Genomic DNA, 22,256 nt, shown 5'->3' on the forward strand with positions numbered 1-22,256 from the left:
ACTAGTTACGAGTTCTGGATAAAACCTGGGTTTAGGATATCATAATTGGATTCCAGAGTGTATTCCTTTCAGCAATTTATCTGCATAGCCTGATTATGATTATTGAACATTAAATATGTATAATCATATTCAAATTCATGCTTTGCCATTGATTTGCAAAGACAAATGATGAAAAATCAACGTATAACTTGTGATTACTTGAGGTAAAATTTCTTGCCATTCATGCAAAACATGTCGAAATTCTTAATTTTTTTTATCCCACTAAAAGCTTTTTCACATGGGTTTTGGCTGTGAAAATGTCATATTGGACTCTACTGGTCAGAAACATATGACATTTTTACAGAACACTGAAACACATGTGAAGAAAATTTTAGTGGCATAAAAAAAAAAACAGAAGAGAATTTTGGCAAATGACATTTTGCACAAACGACAGTAATTTGGTCTTCAAAGTAATTTTTGTGATGCAGCCTACTTCTAGCTGTCCATTGCTTTTCTGTGTGTGGGATTCCAATAAGTCAATAGAAATTGAACAATGGAAATTATACAATCATCTATATTATCAGTATCATGAAAAAAATTCATATACATTAGAATTACAAATCAATTTTTTTCAAATAAAAAAATATTTTAATTAAAGCTAATAACATTTTACAAGCTTATAATGCTGGCATCTCACATATGCATATTTAACGTTATTTTATGAAATTTATTATGAAAAATGAAAGACTAAAAACAGTAACATTTACAATAACATTTTTACATTTTAATAGATCAATGTTTACGCCTAGTAGGAATCCTTGGTTTTGTAATATTGAATTTCTTGACAATTTGCTGAAAAAACAAATAATACATAAACTATGGATAGCAAAAGAGAAACTTATGATCAACAATAAAATGAATATTACAAATTGAAGCATGTAAATATACATACTACTATTACTTTACATGTATTATATCATACATGCACCCCTTACACATTCCTCAGTGGAATTTCTAATGAATAGGTAGATGCCAGAATGCATGTTCTGAGAGTTTTTACACGTGTGCCCTTAACATATTTATGTTGTCATAGTTGTGTTTGTGTTCTGCTAAGTGTTGCCGAAATTATACATACTAAAAATTGTATGGGAGTATTCGTGAGAGACTAATTTTGTTTTACTGTTGACATTTTAAATTAGTAAATGCGAGGAGGGGGAGTAGCACTTTCCAGGAGATATTTTGTGACAGCCCTACTTTGGAGTGATCAGCCAATGAATGACTTTTCGAGCTGGGAGGTCATAATCAACGCAGTAAAAATTTTTCAGAAAGAATTAGGATTGCTTGACAAAAAAGATATGCCACCTGCCTTCCAGGATGGCCAAAAATGCTCAATATGAGCTTGATGGAGATAAAAATCTGGTGATCTAGTGAAATTTCATTTTTGTTACACAGTATTAGTTTGCAAGTTGTAAGACTTTTTCAGCATCTTAAAGCGAGTTATTTCTTTCTGTTTTTCTCTTTTATTGATGTGAATCATGAATAAAAATTGAAAAAAAAGTATATTTTTCTGCATATATATATATATATATATATATATATATATATAATCTGCTGATGTGAATTTTGCTAGTTTCAGAGAGAGAAAAAAAAGGACATCATATAGTCTGTGCAGCGGTGTATAAACCCCATGAGAAAATTTCATGCATTAATAATGAAATAATTTTAAGGAATGAGGGGGGGGGGGAGTGTGTTTTTGGGCAAGAAAATGCCAATTTTCGTATTTACATCTAAATCCTTCAAGAAATATTTAAAAAATTGTTGCTTATAAATATTTCAATCTAGCCAATTTCACTAATTTGCAGTACATTATCAAAGTAATTATCACTTCTCTAATTTAGTCAACTAGGAAAAAAGAGAAGGGTAGGCGCAAATCTTAGGGAGAATTGATGGAGAAGACCCCCCAAGAGTCTGATAATATGGGAACATAAATCAGTCCCATATTTTAGGGAACAGTAGTGACTAGCAATAAACTGCTTCTTCCGACACATCACCTTGGATCAGCACCCACGAGAGGGGCGACTACTGGTTTTGCACAGGGCGCCACTCTTGGTCTAAGACCGACCCTGATATCAATTCCATTATGTTAATAGCTACCAAGTGATTTAAAGCGCAAAGAAGGTCTTCATGTCAAAACTTGTGTGCAACCGAATACAATTTACCCTAATTTTTTTCAAGGCAGCTTTTTTTTTTTTCTGATTTCGTGCATTTGTTTCCTCTCTTCAAAGCTCATAATTTGTGAGCAATATGAGCAGTTTAAGGGTTAATTTGTATGGTATGTGTGTTTTAACTAAAACATTAGTGCAGTTGTAAAATTTATGAACCAAATATGGTTAAAAATAAATAACAGAAATCACTACCTTCCACTGTTGAGGAGTGATGGAATAGACAGCTTGTGAAGAGGAACAATGAGCTTTTCTGCTTCGCTGTTGGAACCCTTGAATCGGTTCTAAAAAACAAGTAAATAAAACATGTACTTAACTATTGTAGCATACAAGTCAGTTTGAAAGTTTGACTAGTGCAATGTAGCATGGTTGTGAAAGCCAATCACCTCTTTCAAAACACATATCAGTTCAGTAGATTTGAGACCAGTAACACTTAGTTAGTACAAGATATTAAGACTTAGTAAGAGCTTGGGTGGAATTTTTAAAAATTTTTGCATTATTGATATTCAAAAAATATAATAAAAATATAAATTTCAGTAGATCTTTATTTCTTTTAAAATATTTTGAAAATACAGGACCTACACAAATGTGTAGTCTTGGTTTCAGCCTGCCTGTGAAATGTTATACAGTGCGATATTGGCAAAACAGTTTGATGTTTGCTCAGACAAATGTACATGAGTTAGCTCACTAAGGCTTTGGAATAGCCCTCTGCCTATAAAAGCTTATTCTCTGTGATATATAACAAGATTTTCAACAAAAGAATACCCAGTAACTAATGGAAATAGATAAGCTTGCACAATAAGAGCAGTATGCCAGAATTCCACAAAGACTGCTTTCCTAAATTCTCCTGTGTTCAAAATTATGTTATTGATTGGAAGCATGGCAGAATTATATCATGCGCAGCTTCAAAGGTGACAAAAGTTTTGCAAAAAAAAAACAAAAAAACCCTATATCATACTTGAGCCCCGGCTTAAAATTGGGTTGGGCTTGTAACATGAAATGTTTGACTGCACAGGGTAAAAGAATGTTTTAGTCTGATTATGACTTTTATTTTATTTTTTAAAGAGATAAAGAATATTTATAAGCTTAACTAAAACAAATACATTCTAATTGTAAATTTTTATGATTGAAAACATTTTAACAACTGTATATAATAATTACTGATTCTGAATATCTGATTGTTATTTTTTGATGATGGCTTAATCACCCACTCACCCCCGAAAAAAATCTACTGTTCGAATAAATATACAAGGTGATTATAATTAAAGTTCGTTTTTGAAAAGGCTATAAAAAAAAAAAACCATTGGTCAGAATGACCTGATATTTCACCTGAATATACATGAAGCAATGGAATTTTGTCTAGCAAAATAAAAGAAATGTTCAAAAATTGACTGATAGATGGCGTTGTACTTGTCATAAGATGCAAATTAAAAGATGTGACCGTGAGAAAAATCATAGAAAAGCAAACAGTGATGAAACCATCAGGAAAAGGATCTCTCTCTCCCAGGGCCGTCATTTCAACTTTTTTCCAGGGGGGCGGGGGGGGGGGGCAAAGAACATGTGCTCAATGTATGCATGCATATATATATATATATATATATTTGTGGGTATATATATATATACACTATTTGTAGTGTATTTTAAAAAACCAGGAGGGGCAATGGCACTCCTGACCCCCCCCCCCAAATGACGGGCCTGAAAAGGATGTGGTAAATTAGCTGCTACTCAAGAAATGTTCAATATGCTGTCCACCGTTTTCTCCTATGAGCCAAAAGCGCACAAAATCATGTTCCACAACAGACTGAAGTGTATCAGGGGTGATGTTGTGTGGACAATGCGGTTTTTCAACTCAGATAAGTTTGCAATCGGACCACTGTACACAACATTTTTTAGATGACCCCAGAAGTCACAGGGGTTCAGGTCAGGTGATCGTGGTGGCCAAACTGTTGGAAAATGGCAACTGGTAACTCTGTCATTGCCGCTCTGATTCAACAGTTGCTTCACTGGTGTTGCAATATGCAGAGGAGCGCCACCATTCATGAAAATTGTGCTATCTACACATCTGCGCTGTTGCAGTGCTCGAATGAGCTGGTTGCGCAAAAGAGATTCATACCGTGTCCCATTGATGGTACAGGTTACAGGACCCGAAGAACCTATCTCCTCGAAAAGGAAAGGGCCAATGATAAACGCTGTCGTAAACCCACACCACACAGTCACCTCTAGAGAATGAGGAGGCAATGGTTGCATTTGGAAAAAACAGATTCTCTCTTGCCCATATCCTGCAATTTTGTGTATTGACAAAACCTTGAAGATGGAAATGGGCTTCGTCTGTCCACAAAATGTTTCATGGTCCACTTCCATCCGAACAAGAAATTCCAGGGTGAAATGTTCTTTTATTGGCACGTATACAGAAAAAACTCTTGAACATGCATAATTTTGAATGGATAGCATTGCAGGATGTTTCGTAAAATTTTACGAACCGTGCTGACAGGCATGTCTAAAGTTTGGCCAATTCTCTGAACACTGCACGTTCCCAAAGCACTACTTGATGCTTCCTGCAATGCTGCAGCCACTTGCTCCCCTGACCTCAAAGCAATTGCTTTCCTTCCTCTGCCACATTACACGTCAAACGAACCCTCTTTGAATTTAGCAATAATCTTCTTAGACCATTTGCAGACATTGGACCAGAGTCGCTTTTAATGTCCGGAATTTCTTTAATGCAGATTCCACACAGTCATCATTCTTGTAAAAAGTTTCAAAAGCCGAGCTCGATCCTTCCATGACAACGGCATTACAACCTTCTCGGAGGCAGAGTGTAACGGGAACTGCATGTTCCCTGCCTTTTATCACAATTGCAATGTGCGGTGCGCATGTCATGTCTTTAAATCCGCATCTTATGATGAGTACAGCACTATCTGTTGGTCAAATTGTAAACAATTTTTCTTTTGCCAGACAAAATCCCATTGCTTCATATATATTCAGCTGAAATATCAGGTAATTCTGACCAGTGTATTTTTTTACAGCCTTTTCAAAAACGAACTTTAATTATAATCACCCTGTACTATGTTCAGTTACATTTTTTGTGCATAATTCTTGAGAATGATACCCATGCTATGAACAGTCAAACCATTTAACATAAATAAATGAGCTTAATACACAAAATGTGATTGAATGAATTATTACTTTGATATCCCACACATATTTATTAAGCGAACAAGTTTCATTTCATACCAATGAATGGATGATTATCACCGTCAGTGAATATGCGAGCAGCACCTTCCTGCAATAATGAAATTAATTTAGAAAATTTGCAATGATTAGGAAAGATTAAAACAAACTAAACATGGAGCAGACATGTGTCCTTAACCCTTTGAGCAGCATAGCAGAAATCACTAAATCCCTCTGAATTGCCATATCTTTTTTAATGAAGTAAGCTTTCTCCTGATTTTCATCAGGTGCAGGTCAAAGATTGTAGAGAAAATGTTTTATAGAGCAATCAACTTTACAAAATGTAAGGGCTTGCCAACGCTAAAACAAGAGCTTCTTTGAGGAGGCGAGATATCTTGTCAATGCCACTTAAAGGGTTAACAAATTTTTCTCTTAACACTAACCAATACCAATCAAAATTACTGGAGGTTGATTTTTGCAAATTTTTTTAAAAAAATATCACTGCAGGTAAGCAACTGAATATAAAAACTCAAGATTTTTCTAAATAAATTTTGTGATTAAATTTTATTTTTAACCTCTTCGCACCAGGAGCACACATATGCATACCCTTTTTTAAAGGTGTTTTCAATTTTATTCTTTTTGAAGTAAAGAATTGAGGTATGCATGAGGGTGCTTAAACAATTAAGTTAATTAACTAATTTAATTAATTTCCATTTTTTTCTCATTCTAAAGGTCATTTTGATATACAATAAACACAAATAAATTTTAAAAAAAGCAATGGTCAGTTAATAATCGAAAAGTCTTGTTCCCCTATATATGAAATATGCTGATGCTTTTAAACATAAAGACATTAAATTTTATGTTTTCTGGGTAAGAAGGAAAAATATATTCTACTACATTCAATTCATTGAAATACTGAAAAATATATTATAAAAGTGAAAAAAAAAAATCTGAAACATTGGAGTTTTACAACGAAAAGAAGTATAGTGAAATACTGAAGCAGTCGTCAGGTTTGAAGAGGATAATAGCTACCATTGTTACAGTTACCTCGTTGCACAACTGATAAAAAAATTTACATTCTAAGCAATATAATTGCAGACACTTTTTACATCTTTAAATACCTTCGTTACATTAGAAATACATTTTCCACATACAGATTTCTTGTGCTTATCGCTTGTTTTGTTATTGCGACCTGACATCACTGTGTTTTTCCTCTGGTACAGGCGCTTGTTGTTGGTGTTATTAGAAAAACTGATTCCTGAACAAATAAGATTTTCTAAGCTTTTTAGCTGATTTTAACAAGAAGGAAATTTACATTTTCCCAGTTTTAATTATTTATTTTTAAAAATTGACCAAGAATTTCTTGAGGCTACGTCAAATGTTATGGAAAACACATACTGACAAATGAATGATATTCAAACGGAATTCTTAATGGCACTAAAGAAGAATAATACAGTATTCTGCTTCAGTATTTCACTATACTTTGTTTCATTGTAAAACTCCACGCGGTTTCAGATTTTTTTTTTAACTTTTACAATATATTTTTCAGTATTTCAATGAATTGAATGTAGTAGAAGAATATATTTTACTTCTTACCCAGAAAACATAAAATGTAATGCCTTTGTGTCTAAATGCATCAGTACATTTCATATATAGGGATCCTTGATGAATTTCACACGGACTCTTTTTTTTTTTTTTTTAATCTTTTGTTATTTTAGTTACCAAGGCAGTACAGTAAAACTTCTTTTTTGCAGATAGCAGAGAGACAAAAAAATTTGTCTATAAGAGAGGTGACCATAAATCAGGGGTTTGAAATGCACACTTTTTATTATATAAGGGGAAATTATTATTTTGTTCATAAAAGAAGAGTGACTGCTTTGGAAGGGTGTCCATTTAAAAGGGTTTTACTGTATTATTCTGCTTCAGTATTTCAGCAAGCATGAATGAAGAAAAAAAATCATCATATGCTCAAATTTCTACTAGCTTGCAGATAACTCAATGATTTGCATAATTACATTTTTGGTCATATTAGTATTTTTATTTCATAATTAGTTGATCATTGAGGATGCTTTCCATTAGTCAAAGTGAGCATATCTGTACAATAATACCTCGGTTTTCGTTGACTTCGGTTATCGACTGTTTCGGTTTTCATTGATTTTTTTCATAGAAAAATTGTCTCGATTTTCGTCAGTTGCCTCAGATTTCGTTAGCGTCCTCACTAGCAAAACAATTCCATGGAACTAAAGAAAGTTTCTGGAGCCAGCAGCTTTCAAGAAGAAAGCTACTACTTGTTTAATGATAACGTTTTAGGCAAATCTTAAAGAGGCAGTAGAAACAGACACCTTTGGACAGCTTTCTTGTGCGACATGGGTCCACTGATTCTGAAACTTGTCCTAGTGTCGAATGATCAAGAAAGGAAGTGACCCCAGATAGTGGCTTGATACCTAAGGTCCTTATGGAGGGGGATTCCCCTTTCAAACAATAAATATCTCCCCTCCTCGCCATTTTCCATATCCATGCCAAGAAGAATCTTCAGAAAGGTATAAAAATTTAAGTGCCATGTTAAAAGTTCATTTAACGTTTCTAGAACAAATTAATTGGATTTACATTGATTCAGATGGAAATAATTACCTTGGTTTTTGTTAGTTTTGGATTTAGCCGATTGTTTTCAAACATATTATCGATAAAAACCAAAGTACCACTGCATTAGCAGAAATTTGATGCCACGATTTGAAGAAATATTTGCTGTGCATGGCTATGAAAGCACCTATAATGTTATCGGTCAAATGGATCAGTGATGGTTCTTTTAGGCATAACTAAAAATATCTCGTTCAAATTTTTTTTAAATTTATGGTAGTGAATAGCATAATCTTTAAGCATTTTTAGGAAAAGTCATGAAATTTCAACATTCTAAGGAATCTGGTTCATCATGAAAATCAAGAGAGATGATCGAAAACTGTTAAAATAACCAGCATGGTCTTTCTAGTGTTAAGTTACAAATTAATACACAGTGGAACTTTTCTGTTAACAAGTTTGTTATAATATTAAACGAGCTTGTTATTCGAATCACGAATTATATCGAATCAAACTTCCCCATAGGAAATAATAGAAACTCAGATAATTTGTTTGCCGATTCTGAATGGCAGTTTTTTATACTCACCAAGAGGTTAGTGCACTAACCCCTCAATGTAGGGGTACCACTCCCTGTGGTAGCAATCTTTTTCTGTGGTCATGTAGCCGTTTCAGAAAAGTTTCTGACTTTTACAGCACAAAATTTGTGACACATAGTCAGAAGATGATGCGTCAAAATATTAGTATGATTCATATTTCTTTAGGAATTGAAAAATTCAATTTTTATCATTTCAATTTTCCTGAATAATCAGTCAAGATATGTATTTTTTTTCATCTCGCACCCCCCGGTTGGAAACCACTGTTATAACACGAATGGCATGGTGGTAAGATGGCATGGTGGTACCACCGTGAAGGCTATAGATAAAATATTTTCACTAATGAGCTTGAGGCAACCACTGATAGACAGCCCCTTAATTTTCAACCCATCTCATCAATGGCAGTAAATTGCAATATAGTGATATGGAGCCATTCAAGTATTACGTAAGCAAATTTTTAGCCATTTTTGACCCTCCTTGTCAGCAAAATTTTGTCATCATTGCCCCGTACCTCCTAGCGCATATCGATGGAATCAGAAACATATGGGGGCATAGGGGACTTGTGCGTCCCCACCCCAGACAAAAAAAAAAAAAAATTTAATACAAGAAATATTTTAAAAAAAAATTTCGAAAGAAAATACTTTTATATGTTATTATTTGTTAAGAACTCAAAATTTCTCTTTAAAAAATTCATTGCGACCCAACCTTTAAGTCATATATGGTAAACCCTTGACCGGCAGACCAAATGTGGCCATGAAGGTTATCTGATGTGGCTTGCTCCTCTCAAACCTAATTTTGTAAAAAAGAACTAAGTCGCACATTTACAAATCGCTTAATGACCCGTGGCACAATTCTGGAACATTTAAGTGGCCCATGGCACATTTTCAGATCACTGAAGTAGGCCTAAACGATCACTTTCACATTCAAAGACCACCTAAGTAACCCGCGAAATAGTTACAGAACACTTAAACGATCCGTGGCACATTTAGAGATCCTTTGTTGCACAGTTTTAGAGCATTTAAGCGGCCCCCAGTGTGGCTCTACATCGCTCAAATTACCCGTAAAACATTCCCAGATTACTTAAGTGATCCGTAGCATAATTACGGATCACTTGAGTGATGCGTGGCGCAGTTCCAGGGCACTTAAGCGGCCCGGACACATTTCCAGAGCACTTGAAGAATCCATGAAACATTTAGAGATGATTAAAGTGGCTGTGTAGGGGACTTATCAATAGGTAGAATGTTAGTTCAGGTGCCCAATAACTATCAAAAAGTTTTTCCGTTTTTGCCGCACCAAATAAGATGCAATTAAGAATATTTCATGTCTTCATAAAGGTTTGGTTGATGGCGTAAACATCATCCAACCCCTCCTCCCCCACCCTTATCATCAAAAGTCAGCAAATCGGAAACCCCCAACCCCCATCAATGCTGATGTAATACTTGACCGACTATGGTGAAGCAGTACTTGTTATAACATGAAACTAAATGAAAACAAAGTGTTGCTTAGAAATTGTATTTTCTGGATGTTAATGCCGAAACTGATATTTTGGAAAGAAAAGTGATTTGCCTCCTCTGGGAATCAAACCCGAGTCCCTTTGCATACCGGGCAAGTGCACTAACCAATACACCAGAGAGACATTTTTCAATTCCTTTTAACACGTATTAGTAACGTGAAGCGCACAGTGGAATCGGAGCAGCCTCCCTTAACTACAGCAATTTTCGCCCCAGTTGGCGTTTTTGTATGAAAATTATGTTACTAATGCATATTAAAAGGAATTGAAAAGTGTCTCTCTGGTGTATTGGTTAGCGCACTTGCTTGGTATGCAAGTTTTTGAAAAACATTATTAATACAATTTTTATGAAAACAATCGAAACAATTGTCTTAATTGTTTTTAATGATTAAAAATATTACCTTAACTAAAACAGCCACATGGAACATGTTTTCCACAGTTTCAGCGAATGAGAATGGATTTATCACGAACTCCAGGTATGAAATGCTCCATTCTGAAACCATGTTTTTAAATTTTTTTAAACATAATAAAAAAAATTGTTCACATAAATTTAGAGAGATTAGCCACAGATTATAGTTTTTAAAATTGATTCTGAGTACTTGGGCCTTATGAAGGTTGCACAGAAGAAATATAGCTCTCCACCAATTCATACGATTGATAGACAACTAAATATAATGCAGAGATGAATGTTTAGAAGAAAAATTCTACACGCTTGTAGAACTTGTATGGGTAGTGGAGAGTGACATAAGCTCTGTATGTCACCATCTGGTGGCCTATGTCATCATAAGCTATTAGCTGAATTAAGTTACACTGTCCATTACACAGTCCTGTTCAGAACATGTATGCTCTAAGAAAGAAAAAGATCAGTACTTCTGTAGTGTATTATAGTGGTCTAGCAAACTTGTCTAGATTGTGAGAAGACTGATCTGATGGCCTGAAGATTTTTAACTCCTAAAATTAATCACTGCATTAAATCCAACTGTCTATACTTTATACTTATGTAGGTGCCAAGACTTAAATTAGAAAAGTAAAATTGTATTGCTAAGTATTAATTCAGAAGTAGTGTGCATGGTGGGACTTTTTCTTTTCACTGAATTTTCTTTTTAAAAAAAGATAAAAATTTGAGTCGTTAAAACTTTTAACTCTTTCAGCAAAGATCAGCACGAAGCAACTATGAAGCATGAATGGATGTATAAATAATGATATTAATAAAGTGTATTTCAAAGAGCACCAGGCTGTACCCACATGTCTTCCAATGTAGATCTATAATAATGGACAATTTGCAAATCACTATACCTTAGAGTTAGATTATATAACTAAACAGTATTCAAAATTGTTACTGTTGAGATTTAAAAAAAAAAAAAAAAAAAAAAAAAATGGAAGCAGGTACGAAGACTTAAATGAAAGCATTCATCTATAACCCTGTATTTACTGATGTAATACCACACTTTTTCCTGATGGCCCATGAAAGTGGATGGATTTTACATTTGGTTTTATTTTTTCAACTGAAAAGAAAATTGCCTTCAATTTTAAATTTATTGAATTCAATTGAAACCAATAAAGAGATTCAGGGTACGTCGATTTAAATAACTTGATTTTAAAAAAAATCATTGATTAAAATGGCAAAATTTAAATTTCATTTTTTCATAACTGTCCTATATCTGGATTTTGTGTATAAAAAAAATTGCAAAAAAAAGGAAAGCATAACTATACTTAGACATAACAATACCAAGTATTTCCGATGAATTACAATGGGACACAAGGGTTGTCTGATAAAAAACAAAAAATATAGTTTTTGTATGGAGCCTTAAATTCTATGCTCTATAATCACTGATTTTAAATATCAGATGTTGTGCCAACATAAATACCATTGACCTTGAAATTTTCCAGAGAGTTCGCTCATTTTTTTCTTAAAACGCATTAAATCTGGGAAACAATAAAAAATTTTTAAATTATTAAATTAATAATCTAACCAATCAGTTTCTTTTTTTCCTGTTAAATGTTTGAGTTCCCTTTTTTTTGAGTAAACATATTTTTTCCTGATTAAATTTTTTTTTATGAATACATTGAAACTGACTTGTTTCTTAGAGTTCTTAACTATGTTTTTAAATCAACAAAAAATTTGAAATAATTACTAATTAGTTTTCAAAAATTTATATAATTAGGCCGAAAATCAGCACAACATCCTATTCTGTGGTAGCCAGATGATTGGTTAAGCAACATCATGCACGTCAGAAACACATCACAATAAATGCATTCATCAATTGTGCAAGAAACAATCTTGTCAATAGATTATATTTTTTATTTAGTTGAAGCTGAATGACTCATTGGTAGTACATCGAGCGAATCGGGAAACCTGCACTATATATGATACTGAGTCACCACCAGGCATTTACTTTAGGAGGCGGGGTCTTATAAATAAAATCACTCTACATAAGAAAATGTTAATCCATAAAGTTAGTTTTGGCTCAATGACCTTTCATGTTACATAAACACAAACTTTTCGGTGTTCATATTTCTTGCTTATAGTTGTTTCTATTATTTATTGTTGTTTATTGGTTCTGTTGTTATATTGTTTGTTTCTTGACATATTGATTAGTGCAGAATTAAATTTGAGAGATTAAGTAAAAAAGTATGCATTCTTAATGATTAACAATATTTGTTTCAATTAATAAGCAATCAATTAATTGAAAAAATAGATTTAAATTGAAAAAAAGTTGATGCTTTAAAATTGTTTATACCCTGTAGAGATTTAATTCTAAAATTAAAAAAAGTCTCCCTTACCCTGCTTGTTGAACAAACTCGTCAATATACTGAAAACTTTTTCTACTTCTGTGGTAGAATTCTCACCCTCCTTTGAAGTGCTTGATACCTGGTAGTTGCAAAAATAAGAACTTTTTATGTTTTGTGAATTTGTACATGAAGATACATCCTTCAGAATCTGCTTAGTTCAAAATCAGAAAAAAAAAGTTGGTTTACGAGTTTTGTCACAATACCTGCAACTTTCAAACATGTTTTTACAAACTAATTTTCTGATCCCAAAAAATATACAATTACTTAAAACATTTTTCCCATTTAGATGGGATTTTTTATGAACTACTTTTCACATTCATACACGTTCGTAAAAATGAAGGTCAGACGTATTTAGAAAATATAACTACAGTAGACGCCGCTTATTAGAATCACAGATAATGTTATCATTTAGGTATTGTTATCAGTTTTGCAAGGTAAGAAACAGATCAATATTATAGGCCTAATATGGGGAAAAAATTGTGTTTATAGTTACCAGGACTTCGGTTTATGTTAACAATTTTTTGTCATCAAAAGTATCTTTTTTTTTGTTGAAGTATTTTTGAAGCTAAGGTTGAACCAGACTCAGTCTTTCCATATAAGTCATCATTGTCAATCTGCAAGACTATGTAGAGTGTTAGAAGGCTCTCTTACTGACCAAAATTTCTGTACTCAGTTCATAATATCCGAATCTGGCCATAATAGCTGCTAAGATCCATGTATGTGTAGCACTTCTTTTGCCATTTATTTCCTATAGTGAATGTGTAAGATAAAAAAGCGCCTTGCTTCAGTTCATGGTCAGTTTCTTTCAACTGACCACATTCCGAGTTCCTTGGCTGGAAGACTTTCACAAGGGGAATCTACAGACAGGGCTCCCACTCAAAACATTAGAAAAAGTAGGACAAGGCCCCCCCCCCAAAAAAAAACCCAGTATTTTCTATTTTTTAAAAATTAATTAAAAATTCATGTTTTATATTCGTGTCTATTTCAGTATCCCATAAGATTGACTCGAGCCATAGAAAAATGACAGAAAAACAATTTTGGACCAAAACAGTGTACTAGCAACTAGATATTTCTCTTCCTATTCTGTCTCTCCTCAAAATATATTACATTCTTTTTTTAGGAGTCTTCCAAAGTTCAATCTGATAACTCTCTTCCTCGATGCACAGAAAATAATGAAGACATAGAAGATTTTTAAGAAAGCCGCTCCTTTCATATTTAAAAGCACACAAACAGTGTAAATTACAATTTCCATTGTAAATAAGTTGAAGTGAACTGGATGGATTTACTGCACTGTCCATTCTTTTTTTAAGCATTTGTTTACATTTTCCTATTCAATGCAAAAGTAATCATTTTTGACAAATGAAGCATTTTCATATTTAGTTCTTTGCAGAGTTTTTAAACATTGTTCATGCCTCAGCATGCTTTACAAATACATGAAAATTGAATGCTATTAGGCAAGACCAGAATCACAAAACCAAGAATAGATTACTACAAAATTAATTTTTGATCCTCAAACTAAGCAAAAGAAAAAATTAATAAACCAAATGGTCCACACAAATCCCCAAATAACCTGAAAAAATGAGATAATTTCTACTTTGATAAAATTATTAATTGCAATCCACTACATTTGTAATATTTTTCAATATATCAATCATTTGATCATTTTCATTTAAAAATAGTTATATGAAATTTGTTGACATGATTTGGTAGAAAAAGTGGGAAAAATAAGACAAAGCCTAGAAAATATAATATTTTACTGAAAAGTAGGAGCCCTGTATAGAATTCACAGCGCATTACAAAAAGTATTGTAATTCATTATACACATTAAACAGTTCTATTCCAACGTGGGAAAGAAAAGTGAAATGTGAACATTTTGTTCAACAAAATTGGACATATGGTCGTCATACTTACAACCAGGATTTTTTCCAGATATAAATTATCAATCGGTTATTGTTATCACAAACCCTGAGTTCTGCCTGATGTGATCATATTAAACTTGTACACCGTATTAAGAGGCATATGTTCCCTATATTAAATATATCATTCATCACAAAAATCTTTGTAATTTAAATTCATTTCCTCTTGAATTAATTTGAAATGACTTAGTTTAGGCTGCATCAAAATACTTAATAAAAAATAATTAAAAAATCTGTATTTTAGGCAATGCTTGCTTTGAACAATGATAGACAAAGAAATGGTTCTAAACATATATAACTAATAAATTTCAATTAAATTGAATGAAGTCCAATTGTTTATAAGATTAAATCCAAATTATAATTATCAAAATAACAAGTCAAAAAGTAAAGTACAAAATAAAATAAAGTTAAAATGGAAAATTAAAGAAAAATACCATGAGTAATAAAATGATTTTGATTATGTAATTATATATTCAGCAACACTCTTTCTTGCTCTAATGAAATACAGTAAAATCTCCTCTTTTGCAGACACCAGTGGGGAAAAATTTTTAGTAAAAGATTTACCCATACAACACTAGTGAATACAAAAGAAAGAAAAAACCATTACATATTGCACAATGCCACTCACGAAAATCAATTCGAATGAGGGAGGATGACTGTTAAGCAGGGGTTTGGGAGCATACTTTAAATATATCAGGGAAATTATTATTTGGCTGTAAAAGAGGGGCTTTACTGTATTTAACTTTATACTCAAGAAAGAAAACTGAAAATATTAGCACATCTTACCACATTAGGTTTTTGAAGTTTGCCCTGTTCATCTTTATTTTTTTGTTTTCTTGATTTTTTCTTCAAAGCAACTGCACCTGGCTCAAAAGCTCCGTACCTGAATAAATTTTTTTTACATATCAAGAGAAATTTGATTTAAAAAAATAAAATAAACGAAAACATTTTAGGAAATAAACTATTTACATTTGCACCATTGAGACAGTGTCAAGGAACAATGTTTGGAAATCTTGTTGCAGCATACCAAATATGGACAATAAAAGAAATAAATTTTAAAAAGTTTTACATCAGCTGGGTAGAGGAATAAGAATTGTTTCAATGTGTTCTCTACTTGAATTCAGAATCAAAACGATATTTTTCAAGAAATGTGATACAATAATAATGAGGGTATCCATTAATGGAACTAAAAAAAGTCATTGTGTGTCTTAGTAACAGCACAAATAAGCAGCAAATCAAAAATACACACAAAGCCACAGAAGATGCACAGCACAGTCATGCAGCAATATCTAGAATAAATAATACAACATAAAACAGAAAATGCTTCACCAAAGTTATCGTCCCAGTATAAAATTTCTTGCAAGTACTTCCTGGAAGCATATATATAAAATACATGCCCTATACTCAGCCGTAAGTGCTGAGAAAACAAGCGAATACACAGGCAGATTGATGAAATTGTGGCAACAAAGTGTATTTAAAATGTAATTTTTAATGTTTTCAAGAATATATTAAAAAATATATATATATAAATTATATATTTTAAGACAACCAAATATAGATAATGCTGAAAATATTTTTTCAAGTTTTTTAAACCATTTTTAAATGCAGTACATTGAATTGTATGAAGATCCACGTATGTGTACCTTCGGTGTTGAGCGATAAATTTAAGCGTGATTTCACCAAAGTATCTCGTGAGATTTTTTGTATTTCTGTACTATTTTGAGGGAAAACATTGTTCTCGAAGATAGATATGTATGACGAAAGGGCTTATGTTCTAGAAATGCATATAACCTTCCTTAAAAAATACATTTTTTTGATTAATTCTGATGTCTTTCACTAGTAATTATCACATTGTTTTTACAGACAGTGGTTATACATAAACAGTGTTTGACCAAATTACTTTGAAAAAATCATAACATGAAAATAAAAGTAGTAATTATTATATATATATATATATATATATATACATATACAATTGATTAAATCTCAAATTATTTACTATGCTGTAATTAAGTAAAATAATTATAAGTATATGTACGCAATAATTAAGTTAAAAAGTGTATGAGTATTTTCCCCTCTGTTCATGAATTTTCATCTCAGCTTTCTGATATTATTACAATGCCTTTTTAAATAAAAAATTAATATACATTGTGCACTTTATTAGTTACTCAAATTATCAGATGGATGTATCTTATTTATTTAGATTTTCTAAGTCCTGGTGAAATAGAAGCTATTCTGCAACACAGTGATCTTTCAGGTGTTTCTGATGACAGTGACAATGACTGGCCTATAGTTTTTAGTGAGGAAGATGACTAACAAATGTGGTTCAGATGATGAAACAGTTGCTGATAGAAGCAGCATAAATAAAAAAGCCAAGGAACTCGTATTGAAAAAAAAAGTTGACATTCCTCAGCCTGTGATAGTCAAAACCTCTAATTTATCCATGGGAGAATTAGACTTATTATAGATACTTGGCATATTACCATGTGTGCTAAGAACAAGCAAATGGCTTAGTTAGGTGTCACAAAAAAAAAAGAGAATGAGTGCCTATAAGACTTTAATTGAATATAGAATGGTTGTTGCATCAGCACTTTCCAAGTATGAAGAAAATATAGTTCTCCAACTCTTATGAAAGATGTTCAGCTGGACGGAGTGAATTACTTTTCCCGATACATGGACGATGGAAATGTATCAAAATGCAGATTACCAGGATGCAAATCAAGAACCAGGGTGATCTGTACAAAATGTCAAATGTGATTGAAAAATAATTGTGTGAAAATAAACTCATGTGATTTGAAAAATAATTGTTTCTAAAAGTATACCATTTGATGTTTAAAAAAAAAAAAAAAAAAAAAATTGTATATATATACATACACAGTAAAACCTCATTAAGTCATCACCCTGATAAGTCGTCACTCCGGTTAAGTCGTCACTATGAAAAAGTATGAGAAAGAGAAACAGACTATTTTTATGGGTTCCATTAAAAAAAGAGCTAGTTAACAGCATTGCCATATGCTTAAAAGTCACCACAAAATCCTATATACCCAAGCGGAACAGTTTAAGTAACGAAAGTTAAGCTGGGAAAGTTCATTTGCCGACTAAGGTTTTTGGAACGTTGGGAACTGTTCAAGGTAGATCTCATTTCTACATGGGCTCTACTGGAAAAACTGGACAAACCGCGAGACACCCAAGCTCTGTCGCAAGAAGCAACGTAAGCACTTCGCCCCCCCCCTCTCTCCCAGGGGAAGGGCATCTCAGGCAAAACCAAAATTTATTGATATGTCAAAGATTACATATAGTGCAAGGAAATCAAAAATTATGTAAATCGAAGAATCAAATTAATCAAGTTAAAGTCAATGGGCACGGATAATAAATAATCAGAAGGAGTAGAAAGCATCGACTCTACTAATTTAGGACTTGAAATTTAAACAAAATATCTTTGTTGAAAAAATTAGACATTGAGGTCTTCTGTTTACTTTTTCCTGACCAGGGCCCCTCCATCAAGTCAAAAGTGTTCGAGATTACTTTGTAGTTACATCATGAACTACTGATGAAGAATTCAAACACTAAAATTAAATTTGATCTATATGTAAAATTAATATGCAATAGAGAGTTCTGTTATGAAGAAAAGCTACTTATCCAAACATTTACTCTGTTAGTTTAAATTAAAAATTACTAGTATAAATCAAAGTGTACAGTACATTTCACCACAGTAATTTAAGTAATAAGAGATAAAAAAAAATAAAAAATTGCTATTATTTTTTTCTTTTGCAATCTATAAATTTTATTAATACATTATTATTTTGATTCATACTTTAATAAATGTCATATTACTTTAAATTTATACTATTTTCATAACATCGCACATTAAAACTGACGGAACTCAGCTTAAGCCGTCATAATTTTTCGATAACTTGAGGTGACGACTTATCAAGGTTTTACTGTATATATATATTGTTCCATTTTATAATTAGTGCTGTGAAAATAACTGACATGTCACTTCCTGATGTGTGTCATGAGTAAATGTCATATAATGTTATGCTTTCAATTTGTGAATAATAAGTATACATCTAATTATACATTTCAATATGGTTAAAATATTAAATGTTTCTACTCATTTGAATCCTGAAGTACACATATTGTGCACCTAAAATTTCTTGCCTCTCCCCACAAATATTTACAGAAAAATTTTCTTTTCTATAGCAGTCGACAAACACCAAAGAAACACAAAATCAACAAATATGTTTTTAGCTATTTTTGAAGCTTCAGGTTTGAAGAAATCTATGAATTATCTGGAATCTGTGATTCAAATTTCCTAGCATGCCAGTTACTTTTACCATTCCCCTGGAATGCCAGCAAATGGAATGGAATTATGTAATTTTTTTAAAACTGACAGTGACTGCTTGACTATGGGAATTAATATATACAGTCAAACCCTGTTATTGTGCCCCCAATAACGTGCCAAACACACTTAGCGCCTGAAATTTTCAGTGAACAAATCCTCTATTTCTAAGTTTCACAAGTGTTAAACTGTAATTTGATATAACGTTAAACTTGTTATAGCACTAGAATTCTGTGAAATAAATGGTGGTGTTACATCAGGGTTCGATTGCATACAAGCAAGAAATTGCATAGTAGATCAACAAGTATTCCGTATCATGGCATCAATTTATTGGAAAGGACTGCTTGAAGCAACTGAAATCAAGTGAATCACAAAATTTCTATAAGCTCTAAGCCAGTGGTTCTTAACCTTTTTTTAGTCATGACCCATGGGACTGTTTTGTTTTTCAAAATCAGTGAAACCAGTGATGCAATAAGTGCATTTATAACAGTTGTAAGTGGATTTCTACCTATGACTCATCCAGAAAGTCCCTGAGAGTTAAGTTTGGGTCCCGACACATAGCTCAGGAATTCCTGTCTGTAATAAATTTGTACGACTCATCTTGGAAGCCTTGTGAATAAAGTTTTGGTTGTGATTCATAGCTCGGGAATCCCTTGAGGGCCAAGAATCAATTGGTTGTAAGTAGATTCGAACAACGCTTCTTGGAAGTCTTTGCGACCCAAGTTTGGGTCAAGAACCCTTGTGCTAAGCCATTAATATTCCCACTCGGCAACCTCTGGAGAAGTGTCAGGTTACTTCTGAAAGTATCTCAAGTCAGCAATATCATATGGTTGATTTTGGAACATCTATTTCCAAATTTGAAACCAATATGTAATTATTGAAACATAAGTCTGGGTTTTCAAACTCTTATTTACTTTTTCTTTAACTGTATATAAGAAACCCCCTTATTTTTTTTGGGCCCAAAATTTTAAAAAAGTTTTCAAAGATATTTTTTACGATATTAAAAAAAATTTTTTATTCATAATAGAAACAATTAAATCTCCCATCACCGTCATCTGAAACATCACAGTCACCTGGTTGATTATCATCATCAGAGTCACTCTCATCGTAAATAGCAAGAAATTGAGTGTAATTTGTTAGTATCTATAAAACTATCCATGTACACTGGTGAAATAAATGAAGAGAATTTGCATATTTTATCGAATTTCATGCAAAGAACTGAACTGAATGTAAAACCACTGCTTCTAGACAAAAATGCAAATCTTGTACGTCAAATACGTAAGCGTACACGTGTGTGTAGGCGGAGCCAGTAGAGAAACAGGCTTTATAAGCGTGCGTAAGTTAAGACACATTTTGTTCACTAGCACACCTCGGCGAATTTCTTGGTGTTATTTTGCAGCAATCGGCAATTTCAAATTGTAACAGTAAAAATGAGTAACCACCCACGTTTAGATGATAGAATGAGGTGGCGAATTGTGGGGAGGCTAGAAGCAGGCCAATCTCAAGTCCAGATTTGTAGAGAGTTCAATTTAACGCCCAGCGTTGTGTGCAACTTATGGAAGCAGTTCCAGGATACCGGATCCACCGAGAGAAAGCATGGACAAGGTCCTCCAAGAGCCACGACGGCCAGAGAAAATCGCCATTTGTCGATTATAGCTAAGCGTAACAGGAGTGCTACAGCTTCTCAGCTCTCTCGTGACTTGTATGCAGCCACAGACACCCGTGTATCAAGGGTGACTGTTTCCAAAGGACTTCATGAGAGAGGGTTGTTTGCAAGAAGACCTGCTGTTTGAGTCCCGCTCACTTCTACGGACAGGAGAATCCGTTTATCATGGTGCAGAGAGCATAGAGATTGGAGTACGGATCAATGGGCGACCGTTCTCTTCACTGATGAGTCCCGGTTCAGCCTAAGCACCAATTCTTGCCGTATGTTCATATGGAGAGAACCAGGGACCCGCTACCTAACCTCCAATGTCCGCGAAATCGACCATTATGGCGGAGGAGGTTTAATGGTCTGGGCAGGCATCATGTTGGATGACCGCACACCTCTCCATGTCTTTGAAAGAGGCACTGTGACTGGTGTGAGGTCTTGGAGCCCTATGTTTGCCTTTTCAGGGGTGCAGTTGGCCCTGAGTTCATTTTAATGGACGATAATGAGAGGCCACATAGAGCTCTTCTGCTCGACGATTTTCTAGAGAGTGAGGATATTCGCCGGATGGATTGGCCAGCCAGATCTCCAGACTTTAACCTTATAGAGCATGTCTGGGACGCTCTGGGGAGGGCAATTGCAACTCGCAATCCCCTTCCGGGAATCCGGGAACCATCCAAGGAATGAAAACAGCGTTGCTAAACGAGTGGGACCAATTGCCACAGGAAATGATAAACTGCCTTATTTCAAGTATGAAATCATGCTGCGAGACCTATATATCTGTAAGAGGGGACCATACCCCATATTAACCCATTTTTTTGTTTATTCTGCAACTGCTGTTTCATACCTTCCGACTCCAACAAGTGTTACGCACGATCATGCGTATGTATTACAATTATTGAATGGTTATTTGTTTTGTATTGTATCAATGTATGTACATATCAAATTTCATTAAAATCGGTACAGTAGTTCTAGAGATAATCGACCAAGTTTGCAAATTCTCTTAATTTCTTACACCAGTGTATATGAAACCCCCTTTACTTTTAGGACCCAATTTTCAGCAAAAAGGGGTTCTTTTATACACATTACAATACGGTATGTTATGGGAAACCAGACTGCATAACACAATTCATGATAAAAATTGTCATCTCAACAATTTCCTATTTCCAGTCACATATTGTCTGACATTTCAATTTTCATGCTCTGTTCCAATGATGATTGACCTCTGACATGGTTTCTTTTTATGCATTTGTTTGCTCAGAAGTTTGGGCTGCTTTGGTCCATTAATTTTTTTTAATGTAACCTAAAATATAGGGCTTATAGGGAAATCCTATTAGATCACAGGTGTTTTCCTTTTAAAATCTGTACTACATTGAATGTATTTAACTCTTTAAGTAGTTTTAAAATTTTCCTGATCCACATTATAAATGCCACATTGGAAATAAAAGCATGTAAAGAACTCGAGGCATTTCAGGGTGACGGAAACGAAGCAGATAAAGTTTGATGAGATA

The 22,256-nt window shown here is 33.4% G+C and overlaps 1 protein-coding gene across 1 annotated transcript in view; it reads right to left on the minus strand.

Annotated features, from left to right (window-relative positions):
• Positions 1–528: 528 nt before the first annotated feature.
• The window catches only part of LOC149087953 (EP300-interacting inhibitor of differentiation 3-like), a 36,950-nt gene continuing 15,222 nt past the window's right edge, over positions 529–22,256 (minus strand). Inside the window, exons 5-10 of the mRNA XM_089242955.1 lie at positions 15,542–15,638; positions 12,831–12,918; positions 10,448–10,539; positions 5,433–5,481; positions 2,397–2,485; positions 529–831 (exon numbers count right to left, since the gene is read on the minus strand). Of these exons, the coding sequence (XP_089099081.1) occupies positions 772–831; positions 2,397–2,485; positions 5,433–5,481; positions 10,448–10,539; positions 12,831–12,918; positions 15,542–15,638 (475 nt within the window). The 3' untranslated portion in view covers positions 529–771. The remainder of the gene's footprint in view (positions 832–2,396; positions 2,486–5,432; positions 5,482–10,447; positions 10,540–12,830; positions 12,919–15,541; positions 15,639–22,256) is intronic.

This window comes from Pholcus phalangioides, unplaced genomic scaffold, assembly GCF_987345545.1.
Source record: "Pholcus phalangioides strain wild (caught in Gottingen) unplaced genomic scaffold, Ppha-v1.0 ptg000003l_1, whole genome shotgun sequence".
Classification (NCBI taxonomy): Eukaryota; Metazoa; Arthropoda; class Arachnida; order Araneae; family Pholcidae; genus Pholcus; species Pholcus phalangioides.